Source organism: Hemibagrus wyckioides, linkage group LG03 (assembly GCF_019097595.1).
Source record: "Hemibagrus wyckioides isolate EC202008001 linkage group LG03, SWU_Hwy_1.0, whole genome shotgun sequence".
Classification (NCBI taxonomy): domain Eukaryota; kingdom Metazoa; phylum Chordata; class Actinopteri; order Siluriformes; family Bagridae; genus Hemibagrus; species Hemibagrus wyckioides.
The window spans coordinates 11,230,215-11,252,406 of record NC_080712.1 but is presented as its reverse complement, the minus strand read 5'-3'; the positions used below and the strand labels follow the sequence as shown (position 1 = coordinate 11,252,406).

At 39.1% G+C, this 22,192-nt stretch overlaps 1 protein-coding gene across 6 annotated transcripts in view; it reads right to left on the bottom strand.

The window, feature by feature from the left end:
- phactr2 (phosphatase and actin regulator 2) overlaps positions 1–22,192 on the bottom strand; it is a 58,285-nt gene that overhangs the window by 14,425 nt on the left and 21,668 nt on the right. For 2 of the 6 annotated variants that reach the window (XM_058385756.1, XM_058385760.1), the window contains exons 2-5: positions 5,183–5,350; positions 3,095–3,169; positions 2,591–2,731; positions 608–862 (exon numbers count right to left, since the gene is read on the bottom strand). In XM_058385756.1, the coding sequence (XP_058241739.1) occupies positions 608–862; positions 2,591–2,731; positions 3,095–3,169; positions 5,183–5,350 (639 nt within the window). Of the gene's footprint in view, positions 1–607; positions 863–2,590; positions 2,732–3,094; positions 3,170–5,182; positions 5,351–11,364; positions 11,675–18,209; positions 18,262–18,380; positions 18,632–22,192 lie in introns of those variants that run through there. The other 4 variants (XM_058385759.1, XM_058385758.1, XM_058385757.1 and 1 more) reach the window with 4 other exon arrangements.

Sequence of the window (22,192 nt, the reverse complement as noted above, 5' to 3'; positions counted from 1 at the left end):
GTTTGGGGGTAATAAAACACTGGGGTTTTGCTGTTCTAGGAAAATAATCAACAATGCAGGTTAAAGCAAAATGGAGTACCACCTCAAAGTTGATTCTTTACCTTTAACAACGTTTTGAAGTGTTTTATTCCTCTCACGCCAATAATTACATTTATTACATTTATAAATGAACTATGAGACATTGTACAGTACATGTTATTAGTTTATAGTTATGATTAATGATGTTGTGGAATGTCTACGAACTAGACAGTAGAGCTTCTCTCCTCAACAGCCTCACTTGAATTTATTAAGACATAAAAAAAGTAGGGACCTTATTGACTCTGGAGTCTACTGAAAACTAAATGAAAACATTGTACTTTCTTTAGTCTTCGATTGCTTATGTTTAAATACCCCAGTGATTTGAATGACACCTGACACTACTGAGCTGCCACTGAAGGGAATCGAATCAACATCCTCTAGTCACACAGATTCGAGTGTTCAAGAGCGTGTGGTATAAAAGGGAAGACTAGCTTGTCAGGGATTACGCTCAGTATCAAGCAGAGCTCCTCCATGCACTGCACATGCAAAAGCACGATGCTCCGTCACCACTCCGAGCCTGGGTACTCACCGTTCCCACGAGCTGTGGTTCGTGTATTTTGTTTGGGTGGAGGAGCGGAAGCCTGTTTACTAGTGCCCTTCTGTACCTTTTTAACCCCTGTCTTGGCATCCTTCCTCACCCCTGCGCCTGCCGCCCCGCTCGAGGCCTTGCTGGATGCGGCCTGCTGTTTTTTAGCAGCGGGTCTTTGAGTTCCAGACGCGCCGGCCTGTGCGCTGCATGTGTTTTCTTTCTTTTGTACAGGAGCAGAGACGGGACCAGAGCACTCTGGCGTGTCAGAAATGAAAATGCAATGAAAACAGGCAGAGCCCCAGACAGACAGACAGACGAACACAGAGCTTTGCAGAAAACCAGTAGTTTATCCAATTACGACTTACAAATTCTGAGTCAGTACAGTAAAAACATGGTATGCTTTATACAATTAGCCAAAGTGGATAAAACCAAATGACATTTTAAGTCTTGAGAGGGAAGGAAGTCATTTTTCATTAGCGTGGCACTTTCCTGTAAATTCAGGATGATCAGAAGTGATCTCTCTGAGCGCAGGGCTTAAGACAGGACAAGGCAAAAGAAATACAGCTAAAAATGTGCAAAATGCAGAAAACACATCTCTCTTTCTCTCTGCATTAAAAAAATGACAAGTTCACTGTTCATTCACCATTAAAGCAGTGGACTGCTAATAGCAGTGACATTCTTCCACTAAAGGGGAAAAAAAAATCAGTGATTCAGATAGCACACAAGAAATTTGCTGAACCCAGACGTTTCCATTGGAAAGGAAAGAAAGGGAAAGGTCTCAAATCTGGACATGCTGAATATTAAATGGTTTTTGATGTAGCTCAGCTGTTAGCGTAGCGGTGCCAGGCAAACCTGCTCGGCTCAGGCCACGCTGCTCGACTACACCACTAAATCTACCGAAAAACCAATGCACAAAATGTTCAAGGCTGCATGTTTTTCCTTTAGGAATAAATACTGATTGTTATTGAGTGCATGAGACACCTGCATACCGTGGAACTACTATTGATCAGACACAAATGAGTGCAAATTTTGCATCCCCTAAGTGAAAGATTTAACATGTTCCACTAGCTCATGTGTTAATGAAATGTGGGTGAATCTGGCAGCAAGACAATGATCAGAGTCCAGACCCTTCTGGATTGTCAGTGTGTGACTGCCGACACAGTTTCAACAAATACATCAAGACCAATTGGAAGAATATTACAACTGAGAGAATCTCAAAGCTGCTCAGAGGTACAACAGAGGACGGGTTATTAAGGCAAATTCTTAAAATGATTATGTCAACATACTGGACTACTTCTCTTATGTGATGATGCAGGCGCAGCTACACAAACGTCACGATAAACAATTAGTGTAAAGTTCACTTGTCTTGTGTTCATTTTGTCTAAAGGATATGTAAACTTTTGCACTCTGGAAATTATGCAATAACCAATTCCGCTCGAACGTGTACAAATGCCACCTGCTCCAACATGCTGTACAATCAGAGAAAAGCACAAAATCCTCTCTGTTTCCCGTCCAGCTCAAAGTAATGCTTGATAATTTGTGTCCAAAGCAAAAATATACTTCAACTGCTACATGCAGATATATTACTATACCCTTTATCTACAATCACCAAGTATTTTCAAATGATTTCAACCCAGATCTATAGATTTCTTTATGATTCTCAAACAAGTCCGAAGCTTGGCACACCTTCGAATTTACACACTTATTTTGAGAACATTATTTTTTGGTCTGTTTAATACAGCAGTAGATTTATTTATTCCTATTTTTATTCCTAAAACTTTCCAGAGACAGAATACAAGTTGACATCATTTCTAGGGTTGTTTTGAGTTATTGATGTTTGGATTAAAACCTACTTAAATAAGCTATAAGAACAAAAGAAAGACCCTGGCTATGCTTTACAGACCACTAGCGATCCCCAGACGCCATTTTGAGAACCACTGCTGTATATGACTAGGGAGGACAAACAGTCTAAAAATATGTCACCTTCAGTGTCATCAGCCTCTGGCGTAATCACAGTCTTCTCCTCAGCGGGAGTTTCTGGGGACTCGATGTCCACTTTGACCTCTTCTGTAACTCCACTGGGAACTGCATGTCCGTTTAGAGTCTCTGTGCTCACTGCATCCTCTGAGAAAAAGCAAACGACACGGTCATTTAACTATACTCTACATTATTAACCTATTCATTAACATAATCTTTAATCAAATATGTATCTGTGGCCTTGACCAAATAAATGAAGAAAGTGTTTATTCAACACGGTTAACTAACAAACGTAACTAATGAACTAAACAAAGGAAGCGTTTATTGCTGTTGGTTCAATCCAACATGGATCTCTGATGGTTTCATTTGTAGTTTCTGTCACACACAACTGAGTTTGTTCCCTTTCGGCTACCCAGAAATGAGAAATGTTCACTGGGTGACCTCTAACACAAGCCACAAATCAATGACTAATATCACAACTAGGAATAGTTTATTGAGTGAAAACACAACCTTGATCTGGAATAAGAACCCCTTTCTTGATGAGCTCCTCACGGGTTTGTCTGGTGGAGATTTTTCTCTCTAAAACTAGATAGGCAGATGGGAGAGAAATGTTCATGATAGCACAAAACTACAGTTGAAACCAGATATTTACATACACTTCAGAAAAAAACACAAACTTTTTTTTCTTTACTGTCAAACATTAAGTCAGAGTAAATTTTTTCTGTTTTAGATCAATAAATATTAACATATTTTTTGCATTTGTTAAATGTCAGAATAGAGCGAGGGAGAATTTTTATGTTTTTTTTTTTATCACATTCGTCAAAGTCAGAAGTATACATACACTAAGTTTATTGTGTCTTTAAACAAAAAGAAAACTCCAGATGATTCCATTCTGAGCTTAAGAAGCTTCTGATAGGTTCATTGATTCCATTTGAGTTAATCGGTGGCACACCTGTGGATACATATAAAGGCACACCTCAAACACAGAGCCTCTTTCTTTGACATCATGGGAAAATCAAGAGAAATCAACCAACACATCAGGAAAAGAATTGTGGACCTCCACAAGTGTGGCTCATCCTTAGGTGCAATTTCCAGATGTCTGAAGGTCCAACGTTCATCCGTTCAGACAATAATACGCAAGTATAAAAAACATGGGAATGTAAAACCATCATACCACTCAGGAAGGAGTCCCAGAGAGGAACGTTTTTTGGTGCGAAATGTGCGAATCAACCCCAGGACAACAGCAAAAGATCTTGTGAAGATGCTGGCTGAAACTGGTAAGACAGTGTCATTATCCACAGTAAAACGAGTCCTCTACCACCATGAGCTGAAAGGTTACTCTGGGAGGAGAAAGCCATTACTTCAAAACCACCATAAAAAAGCCAGACTACAGTTTGCAACTGCACATGGGGACAAAAATCTTAATTTCTGGAGACATGTCCTGTGGTCTGACGAAACAAAAACTGAACTGTTCGGCCATGCCTCAGAACACCATCCCAACTGTGAAGTATGGGGGTGGTAGTACTGTATAATGTTGTGGGGCTGCTTTGCTGCAGAAGGGACTGGTGCACTTCACAAAATAGATGGCATCATGAGAAAAGAAAATTATGTGGATATATTGAAGCAACATCTGAAGACATCAGCCAGGAAGTTAAAGCTTGGGTGCAAATGGGTCTTCCAAATGGACAATGACCCCAAGCATACCTCCAAATTACAAAGTGGCTTAAGGACAACAAAGTCAAGGTATTGGAGTGGCCATCACAAAGCCCTGATCTCAATCCCATAGAAAATTTGTGGGTGACACTGAAAAGGCGAGTGCGAGCAAGAAGGCCTACAAACCTGACCCAGTTACACCAGTTCTGTCAGGGGGAGTGGGCCAAAATTCCAGCAAACTATTGTAGAAAGGAAGTGGAAGGATACCCGAAACGTTTGGCCCAAGTGAAACAGTTTCGGGGCAATTCTACCAAATACTAAGGAAGTGTATGTAAATTTTTGACTGATGAAAGTAATAAAAAAAAAATTCCATAAAATTCTCCCTCGATCGATTCTGACATTTAACAAATGCAAAAAATATGTTAATATTTATTGATCTAAAACAGAAAAAGTTTACTCTGATTTAATGTTTGACAGTAAAGAAAAAAAAGTTTTTGTGTTTTTTTCTGAAGTGTATGTAAATATCTGGTTTCAACTGAAAGTACTTACAGAATCAGGCCCTGGGACATGACTCATTTTAAATGAAGTCAATAGATTAAAATGTGTTTGTGTGTGAGTTTGTATTGTAAACCTCAATGCAGAAGAATGTAATCCATTTTCATAATACATTTTCAGTTCCTGTTTTTTCGAATTTTGGGCTTTATTTTTTCTGTAAACACTCAAGCTTTAAACATTGTGGTTAAATATTATGGTATTATTGTATATTTATAATCAGAAATATTTGGTAGTGTTGACGAACAATATATTAACTCAAGTATGTGAGAGTTGAAGACAGAATTGTGACACAAAACCCCTACCCTTCATAGAAATGGATTAACTCTAAAGCTAATCTAAAGAACAACAACAATCTTGTTGCCACGTAAAAAACAAATAGGCATAGTCTACCTTTGGAGAGATCCTGAAACTTGTCGCTGGTTCTTTTCTTCCTCCACTTCCAGGGTTTGAAGATTTTACCTAGAGACGACAGTTTCCCCTTCCCTTTCAGCTGAGTGGACTGGGAACCTCCGACTACCACATCGCAGTTGGCCAGAGAAGATTTTTCCAGTCCCTCCACTGTGAAGAAACCACATCCACATCTAATGAATAGATGAAGTGAACAGGGGCAAATATCTGACATTCAGTACAGTGACATTTTGGATGAATGTGAATGAATGTAACTCACAGCAGAAGCAAATGTCCTGCAAATGTCAAAAACCTAATCGCTAATCAGATGACCAAACGAAGAGCCATGAAGTATAGCAACTGACAGCATGGTCATTTCATATGCTGTGAGTTCCGTCTGATGGAAAACCGTATTCTTGAACCCTTTTAGATGTTTAAAAATGTAAAATTATTATTTAACATTGTCTCAGTAAGGTGTAAGATTTGTCTAGACATTCTCCTGCTTCAGAATGGAAATTTCGGATTATTCTTTCTCATTAGACTAATAGGCTTGTTAAAGGTTTAGGTCAACTTTAGGATTAGAATTCTTACACTGAAATGTTTCACACAATGAGTTTCCCAATGTTTTCCAAAAATCCAAATTTCTTTTTACTAAATCTAAAGCATCCACTGAAAACAAAACAAGCAGAAGAGGAAAATAATAAGGGTTTTCCTTATAACTCAACAGGGTATTAGACCCACTGTTTAATGCAATACTCTGACCAAAACAATAGCCTGCATAATCAGCAAAGAAATGATTACAATAACAGATATTTCTCTTTAAATAGCAAAAGCATTAACAAAGTCCCAATGTGGCACACTAGTATTAACTCCTTTAGTGTGAGCCCAGAGAGTTCATCTGTCTGAAACAGGATTAAAACTTACTTAAACTTAAACTGTGTACTATCACTTAAACACGGTGAGGAAGCACAGTGGAAGCACATTAGTGCAGATGGTGACGTTGCCTCCTAACATCTCCGGGGTCCCTGGTGTGAGCCTGAGCTTGGGTTACTGACTGTGTGTGTGTTCTCTCAGTTCTCTCATGGGATTCCTCCAGGTTCTTGGGTTCCTCTCACCTCCATGAACTATGCTAAACAGTCCCTAAGATTGAATATGTATGATAGACCGCTGCCAGGATGTATCCCTGCCCGTGGTCAGTGTTACACGGATCAACAGCGGGTCCCTGATGACACTGACCAGGATGAAGAGGTTGTAAAGATGAACGGATGAATGAATGAGTGATCAGATAGTGATAGTGACAGTGATGTCCACTTCTAGGCTATTTCCTCCCATTATCTCTGCTTATCGTTATTTCGTCGTTAAACAAGATCCATCCAAGTATTAAAATAAGTCCTGTTGCACAATACATTTGTATACTGTCTCAGGGTACAAATTATAGTTCTAAAGTTTATTAAACTGATCAGGAAAATTTTAGGAAGCTTATTTATCTAATGAGAAAGAGAATAATCCGAGGGTCACATCTCGACTTGGCTTGGGGAAACACCTTATTAAGACAATTTAAACATTGAACTAAAAGGTACAGGAATACATCTGTCCTGAGAGCTGAGAGAACTAAACAGAAATTTTCATAAAGGTATAAAATCTGGTCATTTTGTCACTGCATATGAATCAAGCATCTGGATCTCTGCTTGTATAAACCCCCTCTTATACGGCTTTGTTCGGTCACAAATGCTTAAGCTGACTACAATAACGTTCTTCATCAACCCTCAGCTCCACTTCACAAACAGGAGTGCACTATTACCGACACATTTCTGAGAAGTTCTTTTACATGGCACTGACAGAGTTCATTAGTGAGCACGTGTTACAGGAACATGCCACCGCTACGACCTTCTCAGCACAGACTTCAAAATATCAGCACTCAGCTGGCCCATGAGTTCACTAGTGTCAAGTATCTAGTAGCAGCAAGTCGAACCGATCGGATTTTTGATTTTGCACGAGACGAGCGTAATCCTTCACAGTCATCATGTCTACTGGAAGTTTCTGTTTGAAAGGACGATCATTATTAGCATCTGTTAAACATCACTGGAGAAAGCTCATGCAGCGTCAGGCTGAGGCACAGCTGGACTCTTACAGCCTATTAGCTGATATTTGAGCACAAATAACAGCAGCATGACCTGTTGCCTAGACAAACAAGTCAAGTATCTCTGTTTGTATGCAAAGTACTTTCACACCCATAGTGAGAAACACATCACAGCATTCGTTTCGCTAAGATCCTTCCTCTTGCGTGACATAATCCTGTAGACAGTGCATTGCGAATCATTGTATGCAAAAACGATTGATGAACGATGAAAATTCAAAGAAAAACCAGACGAAAGAGACACGATTGTGGGATCTCAGCTGAAGTATTTTACAGTGTCTTTCATATCAGCGCTCTCATGGCAACCTGTTTCTTATTAGATTAGTCATACTATTGGCTTGCATCCCCGACTAAATATAGAGGAAGAGAGCGAGAGAGGCTGTTGGACGAGGCGGGATGTGGGTGTGATTTCTTTTGCTTAAGTGTCATTTGAACACAAATCTAATGATACAGCTTGGCTCTCGCAAATATAACATTATTTCTTCAGTGACAGTGAAAATCTAGACAATATATTAATGTTTTTTTTTTTAATGAAAAGTATGAAGTATGACTTCTTGTCCTTTCCCTAAACTCTGATCTTGCTCTACAGTTCAATTATAATAAAATATCCTTTTGTTCAATATACGAAATATGCCGTTTGAGGCTTTTATGAGACCAAGGAAGGAAATGAAGCTTTTTGTGCCTCCATCTTCTAATCTCGCTGTTTCAGTTCCTAATAAATAAACGGCGAGTGGAAACCAGAGAGCCGTGTGAGTGGACGCTTTGTTCCATTAAGGACTGGAAAGAAACTGTAATGCTCATAATTGTCCTTGATGACCTGCTCCAATAAAGTGATAACAACACCATGACGACAGCTTCTTGTGTTGATTTAAGGACAAATCCTGACTTGGATGTAATCATTATCATGAAAGACGGCATCATTTGTTTGTGAAGTGAAGCCTGGTGACTTCCTCGTTTGTTTTGATAACAGATGATGTGGTGTGGTATGGACATTCAATATATATATATATATGTTTATGGGGGTTAGGATTTACAAGAGGATGCACAAACAATAAGAGGTCTGGATATCAATAAGGTTAATGGTTCTATTGATTTTAAATAATATCTATATGCATAATTTACTGGCTGAGATGCTTGCTGATTTCAATTGTTCGAATCGAATGAATTGTTCGAAACTAGATTCAGTATGTTATAAAACACGATGGGGCATGCCCTTATAGAAAACTAATCAACAACACAGTGGTGTGATGCCTTTTCAGGCTGAAAGTCGATTTTTTTTTTCACTGAAAAGATTTATTCCTTTTATACCACATCGGTTTACCACTGATTACAATTCTGAATCTACTAATGCATGGTGCATCATGCTTTTTAACCATGTATAGTTATTTTTATTGTAGTACAACGCAACTCAGTTCCTTTAGTTAGTTCCTTTTAACACTTGCGTTATAGCAAGTATAAATAAAGACTCCCTCAGCCTGTGAACCCGTAATATTACAGAAGTCATCTGTTCTGAAAACCTTCCCATATTTGGGAGAAATTATTTGGAGTAGTAGCTGTTACTAGTTTAGTAGCTGTTACTAGTTATAGCTGCTGTTACAATAGAAACAATAACATGTTAGAATGAGCATATTCATATTGATTCAGATGTCAGTTATGCCGTTAAAGGAAATGAATCAACGCCCACTGGTTATTCATGTCAGAATAAGCACCCTAAAAAGAAAATAGGACCTACACAAGTTAGAAGTTACCTGATGCTAATACACTGAGTGATTTATGATAAGTTTTTAAAAAGGTCTTTGCCCTGCAATGTATTACGGTAAACTTGAATCCTCCAGTTATTTCTGTTTTTCATTTTCACACTGTGACTCATGTTCACAAGCCCCAACCCCAACAAAACCAAAACATGTTTCTTTTTCACTATCACCTAGAACCAGTCAACATAGCTACGGTAAGCAGTAGCCTACCCTTTCATTCACAGATTATATTTATCTTATAGAACTTTTACATTACTTACTGTGGAATAAAAGCCAGAGGATGTCAAGAAGGTTGACTATTTTATAAATGTCCCAGCGCTGTGTCAATATACTCTAAAGAATTGCAACAGATTGTCAAAAGGCGAGAGAGACTAAAGCATTCGGAGAAGAAACACAACAGTCGAGGAAGGAGGGATATCAGTGGTGGCAGTGCAGCAAATGTCCAACCCTATTTGAATGTTTGTGCAGCCGCAATTGGCAATTCAAAATGCCACTTATTCATGGACTCGGATGTGTCTGGAGATGAGAAAGGACAGCGGCGTGCTTCACTGATGATGACCTGCAGCTTTGGAGCCTATTTTTTCATCTGCCTGTAATTAATAGGAAGAGTTGACAAAGACTGAGCAGCCCCAAGGCTAGATGCCAACTGAGTAAGTGAGCTGGATGAACAGACTAATGTTGCTCGTTTGTAAGAGCGTATTCGCCTGTTTTGGACAATACAAGTCCCCACCATTACAATATAATAATTAATACTAACCAAAGAAAATAAAGTTTCACAGCTGGTTTGAAAAACTGTCTTTGTCTAACATCCATGCTTGGTCCTTATGGGCAGTTTTTGCTATGTTATGGTCAGTCTATTAATTGTCAACACACACAAAAAAATTTTCAGCCTCACAACAAATCTAGCAACTGAATTTGCCAGGATTACCAGTGCTCCGAATCAGCATTCACTGAATACCAGTGCTCACAATGACCGATCACTGGCCACCAGTGTTCCCTGTTACCAATCAATAGTGATCCCAATAACCAATCACTGACCACCAGTGATCCCAATAACCAACCACTGACCACCAGTGTGCCCAATGACTAATCACTGATCACCAGTTCTCCCAATGACCAATCTGTGATCACCAGTTCTCCTAATGAACAATCAGTGATGACAAGTGCTCCCAATGACCAATTACTGATCACCAGTTCTCCCAATGACCAGTGATCACCAGTTCTCTTAAAGACCAATCACTGATCACCAGTTCGCCCAATAACCAATCAGTGATCACCAGTTCTCCCAATGACCGATCACTGATCACCAGTTCTCCCAATAACCAATCAGTGATCACCAGTGCTCCCAATGACCAATACCTGATAACCATCATTTTCCCCATTTAAGAACGTCTTTGTTCTTTGTATTAAACTTCCTTCTGTAAAGTATTGTGGGCAGTACTGGACAGTAAAAGTGAGTTAGTCCACCCATAGCAGTTTTCCATAATGTCCACTACCAGACTGCTCTCTATCACTGCTTTTTGACCGTGTCCCTGATAGAAAATGTATTTTCTAAGTAGGTAAGTAGTTTACGGTGCCATGACCAAGGACAACTTCCTTATATAGGAAATTAGTTCTAATGAATTCTTTCCAAATATACACTCTATTGTGTGTGCCTTCAGAAACTCTTCCTTCTTCATCGGACATATTTCGGTATGCAAATGATCTTTACAATTCAAAGGATATGCAAAGTATCAGGACAAACACAACAGATGCCTTTAAAACGACTTTAAAACTCATCATGGCCTCAATTTCCTAGAAAATTCAGGAAAAGACATTTTGAATATCATGCTTCCATTCCAGGTCTGTAGAATAAACCATTTTTCTTTTCATCATTGAAGTATGAAGTATAAAGTGAACAGAAATCCCACAGCAATGCTTTAACACATGTAGGCTAAATCCCAGCACTAAACCGTTAGGATGAACTGCTGCTGATCTTCATGTCGGATTTGTTACTGGCTCACATTTACAACTTATTTTAAAGTTTAGAGAAAGACTTTGCACATGAAACACTATTTGCTTTGTCAACTAAAGAAAGTCGTGAATCGAAAACAAAAGCTATTTGTGCGCAGCAGCAGGATGTCAAACGGTTTAACGTCAAAACTAGGTCCCTTCGGGTGGGTGTATAAGTAATACTTTGATACTATTTAGTGCTCGCTTTTGCGGTTTGGGACGCAGCCAAACTTTTCTCCGAGTGACTGTCAGTGACTTTCAAAATCTTCCAGAAGTCTGTACACAGAGACATAGACACTCACCGCCGGTTCCGTGAGACAAGCTGGACACTGATGTTTGGCCCATGACGGTGTATGTGCTCCGTTAACGGGCCGCTAAGCAAAAACACCGCGCGCTCCCTGAACAACTTCCGCTCCGTCGACTTAGCGCGAGACTCATCATCACCGGCGGGCAGCTCCTTGTCCCGGTTCACCGGCTCTTCATCACAGCACTCACGAGACTCGTCAGAAAATCGACTTCACTGCCCTGAAATAGCGAGCATTCCTTCATGGGGACTGCGTGCAAACCCGCAGCAGCTCACAGAGAGGAAGTGGCCTGACTCCTCCTTTCTCAGGCCCCTCAGCACTCAGCAGGGACGGGCGATAGCACCGAGTTCCTCTTCCATCCGATACCAAGACAAAAAAATCCCCTCGATACTACTCCAGGACCTACTTCTTAAAAGTCAGACATTTGCACGATACAAAATAGAAAACAAAGCAGTTTACTGGGGTGGGTTGGCACCCTGTCCCCCTGCCTTGTGCCCCATGTCCCTCTAGGATAAGCTCCATGTTCCCTGAGACCCTGTGTAGGATGAGTGAAAATTGATGTATGGGTGGATGGACAAAGCAATTTACTTACATTTCAAGGGGAAAATCTACCTTGAAACACATTAAAGTGTCAAGTCAAGGCTTTGTGTGTGCGTGATTTTTCTATATAATCCACTGAAACAAAATGCCATTTCATCAGGACCATGGTGCAACAGTACAGTGCATTACCAGAGCAGACCAGTGCCGTGTGAGATGAGTGCGAGACATTAAGTACACAGAGCAAAATACACAGAACGCTGAATACACAATGCAATAGATACACAGTGCAGTGACAACAGAACAGTGTTGTGTGGGAAAGCTTTTGCAACCATGAGCTATTATATTCGCAGTACATTTTGTACCTGTCCCTTAGTGTTACGGATAACAATATTTCAAAAACAGACGGGAGAAATATTCTCATTTTAGTTTCATACTTAATCACTTCTGTTTAGTTCTAGTCTTCTGAATGTCTAAGAGGTAGGCTGTGACATATCTCTATGATGTCTTGAAATACTCACGTGTCCTTAAGCAATGTTTACATCCATTGAAATCATACTTTTCTGTAACTATTTCTATTAATAGTTATTGTTACTGTGTTTGTAATGCAGAAGTATGTGAAAGCCCATTAAATATTTATGCTCATAACATGAATTGTCTAACCACACACTAATCCCCTTTCCAATCATCCCTTGCTATATAAATGGTTGGAGTTTGGAAGAGTGTGGGATTATGGTAAGTCGGTATCGTTATGTGAGAGGCCCTTTTTCCAGCTTGGGACTGGTCCAAACTAGAATATCTTGCTAATACTGGTGTTGCTGCATTTTCTTTATTCATGTGAGAAATTAGCAGGCGAGGTGACTAATGTCACAGGAGGCAATGAAAATGCTCTTAACAGTGTTTAATAGGAGGAAACATTTCTGTGATATTAAACAAGGTGATATCAATCCTTGATTCCTCTGAATGCATTTTGATAATCAGTACTTGCTTAAAAATGACACTGATCACATTCTGTTTCTGAATGATGTCGGATTGAGGAATCAAGGAAGCATCTTTTGGAGTTTTGGGATGCATCCTAAAGGACTAAAGTGCTGCTGCATTTGTCTTTTTTAAATAGAGATGAAGCAAGGGCTAATTCCTATAGGTGCCAGTATTAGTAGGTAGCTGAAAGGCAGTGAAATGAAAATAGACTAGTTTGACTTACACCAAAGACGTGTACAAAAAGCATACAAAACTCGAAATTCCATTAGAAAATAAATCTTAGGCACTATTGAAGATCATGTGTTCATTCTAAGGTCTAAAGATTTTGCCTTTAAAGAACACAGTCCTTTTTATGTTAAAAATTCAAAATGATACCAAACTTAAAAGCATATCCCTTTCTGGGTATGATGTAAGAAATATTTAATAACTCATACAGGCCACCATTTGGCTTTATAACTTCCCCCAATCTGATATTTAGATATTTAGACAACAGGAATATCCTACACATATGTCCTCTGGACATGTCTATTCCTTCTTTTATGTTGATTTGACTTGTTGATTATTGTGGGACATACAAACCATAGTGCTTATTTGTAGAAAGGGGCAAAACTTTCTCATTTGTCCAGTAAAATGTTTTATATCTAATAGCTAAAATGTTTTATAGCTAAAACAGAGTAGTGCCCAGAGCCTGTTTATCCCCTGGCAGTAGTTCAGAAGTAGCTCGATTCTGCAAACCTGGCAACACTGAGAGGAAGTTAAAGGCAAAAGCGAATTTAGCGCAATGATTAAAATGTCCAGTGAATCTCACATTTAAATTAAAACTGAACTTGACCTTGTTGTCCTTATGATTTTATTCATGATTCTCAGTGCCAATAATTCTAGCTTTTTGTGTAAACATTAAATTACAATACAACCTTTGCTTCCTTCTGAATGTCTTATGATTGTGCTAGTGGGGAACAATAACATTAACCAATAATCGTCTACGACTGATTATAGACTTTGATTTGGGTCTGACTCCATGTTTGTTTTGACACGCCCTCTTTGTACAATCAAATCAAATGGTCAATAATTTCTGTCTGAATATCCTGTTTCACTCAATAATGCATTATGTTACGGATGTATAATCCATTATGATTTCCATTTCACAGCATCTTTAAAGCAAATATTTGGTATCAATGTTTTTTTTTTAAATTGGATTTATTCTAAAAAGGAAATGTTCAGATAGATATATATTGATATACACTATATTGCTATAAATTTTGGGACATCTGCCTTTACAAGCACATGAAAGTAATATGGAGTTGGCCCGCCCTTTGCAGCTATAACAGCTTCAACTCCTCTGGGAAGGCTTTCCACAAGGTTTAGGAGTGTGTTTATGGGAATTTTTGACCATTCGCATTTGTGAGGTCAAGCACTGATGTTGGATGAGAAGGCCTGGCTCGCAGTCTCCACTGTGATTCATCCCAAAGCTGTTCTATCAGGTCTTTGTTATGCTGAAGCATTAAGGGTTCCTTTCACTGGAACTTAGGGGTCAAACCCAACCCCCGAAAAACAACACCTGAATTCAATGATTTGGAGGGGTGTCCCAAAACATTTGGCAATATAGCGTATCACTGATATGTTTTAACACAAGATTGCTTTAATGGATTAAATGATTGTTATGTGTGTGTGCTTTAAACAACAATGGCTGAAAGTTAATGTCAGCTCCAGTGTTTGGGTAATTTTTGTAAATATCAGTACTTTGGAAATGTTCCTTTAAAAGGTTTAAAAGGAAATAACAAGATAGGAATGTAATTGATGACGCAAGCTGGCTAAGCAGAAATGCTAAAATGTCACTTAGACTTTAGACAAAAAAGATATATATATATATATTGATATACTGTATATAATTGGCTTATATAAAGCCTTTAATTCTGCATTGCACAGGTCAAGAATTCAAAGAATTCCCTTTAATGCAATATTTTAACATCAAGTACAAGGAAATTATTTTCTTAAACATCAGGGAATGATACAATTTGTGCACTTCAGATGTCTTTTTGAGATCAGTAAGATGAATGTGTGCCATTCTCCATCCTGGCAGGTTTCACTGCAATTAAGTGTTCGATGCTGGAGCTGCTTTAGCATTAGTGTCTAGTTTATGCATGGCTTCCTGAAAAACAGGCCAAAAGCCACCCCCACCCCCCAACCCTTCTCCCCCTCCCCTTCCAGTTTGTCTCTGGCTTAGCGGAGAAGTTGTGTGTGGGAGGGATCCGGACAGGAAGTCTTACGGAAACAAGGCTGATCTGGAGATGGAAAGCATTGTTCTGTAAGCCGAAGTTCTCATCCAGCTGCGGCTCCCCACCCCTTCCCCTCTTCCTGAGCGCTCTGCTCGCTATCACAACACTGTTCCTTACAAACAAGCCTGAAATCCGTGACTCAGTGCACGACACCATTTGGTAGCAGCAGCCATATTTATAGGTTGAAGGCTGCATTTGTATCACCTCACATCAAACAGCCTTTGAAACAAATGCTGGAGGAAAAATGACTTCCTGTTGAGCGGTGACTTTATGAACCACCTTTTTTTTTTTGGCAGTACAATGTGAGAGAATTTGAGATCCGGATGTCAAAATTTGGGTCACTTTTTTCTAGTGTATCCAAAGCTACAAGTGAGAATCCATCAAAGTGAACTTATTACTCTTTGACCATGATGAATGTTATTACATGTATTAATCTTGATCAGCGTTCACCTCAGCAGCTGGTGCCCTCGACAGCCAGAGGACAGCCATAACGTAACTTCAGACTGATAGCACGCTCTGCCTGCTTCTGATCAACACACACTCTGACAAGACTTGACAGGGCACCTTTTGTCTCTCACAGACAAAACACACACACACACACACACATAAACCATACAACGGAAACAATAGAAACTGATACACCGTCTGGGGTACCTGATATGTCCTTAACTAACTGTACAAATAATTACATTAGATAGAAAGCTATATCTAGCAACTCTCCCTTGACAAGTAATTATAGAATATATAGGCTGTACAGCTATAAGGAGATAAGGTAGAGTGCAAACTTTGCATGTATGAGGGTGTTTGAACCCTGGGTCAAGAAACAATGGAGATCCAGTGTTCATCATGCCTTGCACCTTCAGGGTTGGAGGTTCGATTCCTGGCTCTGCCTTGCACTTTTGGAGTTTGCATGTTCTCTTCATGCTTTGGGCATTCTTTCTGGGTACCCCACGGTTTCCTCCCCCAGTCTATAGACATGCATTGTAGGCTGAATGCCACCTCTAAATTATCTGTAGTGTGTGGGATGGATTTTTATTTTTATCCCCAAATCAGTGGTGCAAAAAATGGAAAACACATTTACACTAATAAAAGATTACATCTACAACCCTTAAGGGTTCTTTTAGCTTGTCAATCGAAGAACCCTTGAAGGTTCTATGTAGAACCCTCAAAGTGGGATTCAAATAGAAACTCCTGAGGAATCCAAAGACTATTCTGAGGACCAAAAAAACACAACAGACTTTTTCATTCATTCATCTTAAGGACCTGTTTTATCCTGGTCAGGGTAGATGGGGAAAACTATCCCAGGAAAGCTGGGTATGAAGCAGGAATATACCCTGGATGGGACACAGGGCAACACACACACACACATTTTAAAATCACTAACATGCTCTTTAAAAACTTTTTACACTTTATAAATGCTTTACTGTAAGAACAGTCACTTATCACTTCATCCCCATATGTTACACACACTACTGCCGCTTGCATTACTCACACATTCTGTACTGTATACTGTGTATTGTACAAACAGTCACACTTTATATGCTAACCTGTGTCATACTCTTCATATTGTGCTCTTTATTTATTTTTTCTGTATAAGAGTGTCTATAAATTATAAATGTCTGTACTTTTCAGGGTAACCAGCAGCCAGTACCAAACTCCTTGTGTGTGTAAAAACATACTTGGCCAATACACCAGATTCTGATTTACATCAGATTTATATCCATACACCCACCAGTGTGTGGTTTAGTAGGTGGGAGGAAATAGGTGAGAACACATGAATAGTAACCCTGATGGTGGAGCTGTGCCACCCACACTAAAGACATATAATATGTAAACATTATTATAATACACTGTTGGGATAAAGACTAAATTTAAAATCAATAAAGCTTCTATAGCTTAGTATGTTACTCTGAAGGAACCTGAAGGTTCTATATAGAATCATATAAAAGACGGAATTTCATGTAGAACCCATTTGGGAAGCTAAGAACTATCCGATAAGCATAAATAAATAAATAAATGCTGGAAATGATATAATGTCCTTTTTAGGACATATTACAGTTTGATCTAATTCTGTTAGGAGTCTTTATATAAACGTTTGACAGTTTCCAGGAAAATGTCTTCCGAATCAATAATCAGGTTGGTGATGTATGCTCTGGAAAAGCAGCACAAACTCTGCTTGCATGCTGACTCATAGTGTCCTATAATGTTTTCTCGTTAGAGATCATTTATAGTGGGTGTTGTAGTGAGTCACCAAATTGCAAAATGTCTCCTACGATTTTTAAGCAAGTTTCTAGGAAACACTGCCATCCTTTGGTCATCTATTTAATTTTTCTTGTCCTCTAGGACTCAGGTATGGTGCTGAGGTAGAGCAGAGATTCTACACCTGCCTAAACACACCTGAGTCAGCTTAGCAGTTAGTAGGGACTTTATGATGCTCTGCTAGTCTGGACTTATGGGAGTTTGACTTGAGGGGATATGCACAGAGATGCCATTTTATGGATTAAAAAAATTCTCCCTTTCTTTCTCCACTTGATGAATACTGCAGTAATGCTCTTTTAGATTTAGTTTGTCCCTTTCTCTGTCCTCCATTAGCTTCTTTTTAGAAAGCTTAAATAATTGAGCACTTGAGAAGCCCCTTTTTTCTAAGAGTGTAGTGTTTTTTAAATAATGTGGTTCAGGATCTAAAAGAGCGAGTTAAAGATTTTCTGTGGAAAAAATATTTGCTAGCTAGGATAACTGTTAGCTAGAGGTAAAATATTTACATGCCACTTTACAAGTGCTCTCGGATTCCATGCCCTGAATTCTCCTATCTTATCAAACATTATAGCAGACTGCTGAAAGTACTAAATACTGATAACGGGGGTTTTTTTTTTTTTCAGTGTGAGATTAATTCAGTAAACCACAAACCCATTTTTACCAAGGGTGCCAATAATTTTGTTACTGTTGCAGTTATTATCACATATATTTTTTATTATTACATTTATTTTTACATTTGGACCAATATAATATAATAAATGAAATGAAGGCATGCTGAGTTTATCTACATACCATGTTCTTCCTCCATCTGAGTTCAGATGATTGAAGACTTTAATCCAAATTCCTGTGGAGTCAAATATCCCGAGAGACAGAGATCTTTACTAAATGAGGAGAAAAACATCTATCCATTTGACCTAGAGTGCAGCCTAAGTGCCAATGAGCAGCCAGCGATGCTACACACACCTTTCACTTCACCGTAGCCTCCCATCAACACAAATGCAACCCCCTAAATGCTAACGCTTCTAGATAAGCTACTTCCCATAATGAGGGCCGGCCCTTGCTCCGGTGCTCTCACTGCCGATGGAGAGTGCTTGATAGTAGCATTAGTGTGCTGGAAACACTGCTCACAGCAGCCACCAACGCATTCAGGAGACAGATCCAATCGAAATGATGACCACTGACGTCGGTGAAGTGCACCAGCAATCTACTAAAAGTGCTTGTTGGGAGGCAGCCCGTTGCATATAAATACAGCCGCTGCATCGACGCAGGCCAGGGTAGTAGAGATCATCAATTATTAACTGGCAATCTCAGCACAAAATATCTGGTAATTATTGTTTAAGTGGTGCTCTTTAGTTCTTTCCTCTCCCCAAATGATTTATTTATTAACCCACAAGTCCTGAGATAAAGTTCTCAAGTGTTGGAAAATATTTTTTCTCCCCAATTGGTGCACGCAAATTAACCATTGAGCACAAGAATAGAAAAGTGGGAGAGGCCTAAAAGCATCACAGGACAAAGATCAGTGCAGGGTGGTAGAACGAGTATAACCACGAACACTATCTCTCTCTCTCTCTCTCTCTCTCTCTCTCTCTCTCATAAGAAGGATCTTAATACTATGATACATCCGGATGTTGCTGCAGCAGCTTTTTGTGGTAGCTGTTTGTTTGCTTCACATAAGACGGAAAAATATTAGCTAAGCTTTGACATGCAGAATCTGTTATTAGGGGTCTAACAGAACCATGTTCATTTAATCACATGGGTAACAAAAAATACTAACATCTGATACTATTTAATGAAAGACACTGTCACATTAATGGGCATAAAATGAATGTGCAATCTGAATGTATTTCATAACTAAGGATCAATCAACCAAAGCTCTGTGAAAATATCTGATAAAAACATCTGATACCTGATAAAACATGCTTCAAAAACAAATCTGGGCACATGGCTAGCAGCGCACAGAAGAAACCAATAATGCAACAAACACTGGCTATGTCAAGGAAAATAACAGCCTTTACCCAATAAGCTGTTCTTGAAGTACTGGGTAAGTCACTATAGACCCTTGACAATAAACAATAAAACCTATTTTACCTGGAGCTGAACAAAAAGTGAAAACCAAACCAACTCTTGTCCACTGCAGCCCTGTTCAATCCAAGGTAACTAATGGAGCTAGCTAATGCACTATAAAGAACTAGCCTAGTCGCATAAGTGCCATGGCCTTGGTTACTAGGTAAAGCGTGGAAACAGAATGAAAATAAAAACTACCTGACATCGATAATTCACCTATAAGTATATTATAAGTTACTTAGACTATAATAGGGATATATAAACTATATTCGTTTGCCTAACATTAATCGAGGACATTTGTACTATGTTTTTTTTGTTTCTTATGTTCTATAAAGCTGCTTTGAGACAATGCCCATTGTTAAAAGCGTCACACAAATAAAACGGAATTGAATTGAAATTGAACTTCATTGAAATTAATGGTATCAGTAGGAACAAGTATAAAGATAAAAACACTCATACATATAGTCACAGTCTGAAAAACAAAAGATATTAATCCATCCCTATTAAATATGATTTCATTATATTAATAAACACTTATTAAATATGGATCCAATCCTTCCACAGTTTGTCACACACTGCAATGTAGCTTGTGAGTCAGTGAACAGTTTCTATTTTTGTATTCACATGCAATGGATTTGAAGTGTTGCTTAAAACCTGGAGCCTATCCCAGGGGTGCACAAGACTAGGGACCCCTCACACACCCATTTACATACTATGGGCATGTTTTGCACTAAGGGAGGATACAACAAAGCACAGGGAGAGCATGAAACTTCACACACACACACAGAGAGGGTGGTGGTGAGGGAATCGAACCACCAACCCCAGAGGTTCGAGGCAGACCACTAAGCCATCGTGCCTTCCTCCGACTCTGAATACAAGTTTACGCTGTCAGCTGTAGTCTGAGGCTGTTTGTGCTCATATAGGACAAACTGTTTAAGAATCACTGCTCCTAATTTAGCAGTCTCCTAATAGAATGTATTGAACAGTTGATTGTTCAGTCGTTTCTTGACCAGCTGTGTGTTATTGATCAGTTGACACACATGACAACAAAAGCTAAACAATCGATTGATGGTTTAAGGTACTATTTAAAACACAGTGGGTAGCCCATGTTTGGAAATAAATGGAAATCACAAGGAATGCTCAGCAGACTTACAGTATACAGGCATACAGTAGATGTGTCAAAGATAAAGAGAGCAACATGCCAGCATGACCTCAGAGATTTTAGGATACAATGCAAACTATGAGAGTGAGTCTCAAGAACACACTTAGAAAGTGCACATTATAGTTATTTTAAAGGTACTCATACCACAGCACTGTCAGATTATTGAATCACAAAGTGCGGATTCTATATTATAGAATTAATATGTTGATTCTAATTCATTATTGTTTCTACAGCAACAAGTCATACACAGGGGTCTTGTATAGGGTACGTTTCACCTAATCTAAGCCTAATAAACTAGATTAAGAAAAAGTGATTCAACAACGAGAAATATATAATCACTGATATGGAGGAAATGTTTATTTAACATGAATGGATGGAGTCTCTGGTGTCAGCACTTAACAACGTAACATCAGTCCTGAGCATTTTTAGGGCATGGTATTGATTCCTATAACAGCAAAGTCTTCATTCTCTTGTCTTATATAACATGGAACAAGAAAAGCGTGGTAGTGGGAAAAAAAGAAATTGTTTTAAATCCAAGATCTACTGCATTCTTCACGCACTGAATATGTGTGAAACCTAATGACATGAGCCGGTGGTGCTGCCAGTAAAACTGCCTCACGTGGCAGCAGCAAGCTGAATTCAAAATTATACCAAACATACAAAAGCAAAGCAAATGCCACAAGCTGTACAGATGATGCCTTACTTTGTAGAAGGACAATCATACAGATGACCCATAGTAGTGATACTTTGAGACTGCATCAATGTGGATTGCTTCCTTCACCTAACCGTATCTCATTGTTCTGGTACTGGAGTACACCCTGTCCTGCACATTTACTTCAATACAGAAGTAACGATTGTTAATTATCTTGATTAATCGACAAGAAAAACACTAACATTTGCAGGACAGGTTGTATTCCAGGGACGGGGTTGGGAACCTGTGGTGTAAATCATGATGAAAACCCTTATCACACCACATAATAACATGATTGACCGCTGCACACTGATACTCATTTGAATGAAGGCAAGAAAACTCTTTCAAATTCTCACTACCTCCTTTCCACCATTTTGTTCCATATTCTGCCTATTTCTATAGACAATAGTCGGCAGAAATATCCAGATCAGCTGTGGCATTTAAATGAAGCTCGAGTGGTATTCAGGGGCCCACAAGAAAACACTCCCCATACATTGCACCACCTCCACCAGCCTGAACTATTGACACAAGGTACATTTGGTCCAGAGATCTATGCTGTTGACACCAAATTATGACCCGACCATCTGCATGACAATTTGCATGTGCAGAATTCGAGATTCATCAGATGAGGCCCATAACGGCTTCAGATTCCTGTTCTACGATGACTGGAGGAGAACCTGATCTTCAGGTAGTCTCCTGTTGGTGTATCTCCTCCACTTCAAGGTTTGATGTGCTGTATGTTTTGAGATTTCTGCTTACCATGAGTTATTTGAGTAACTATGGACTTCCTGTCAGCTTGTTTCAGTCTGGCCTCTGACCTCTCTCATCCACAAGACATTACCTGCCATAGAATTGCTA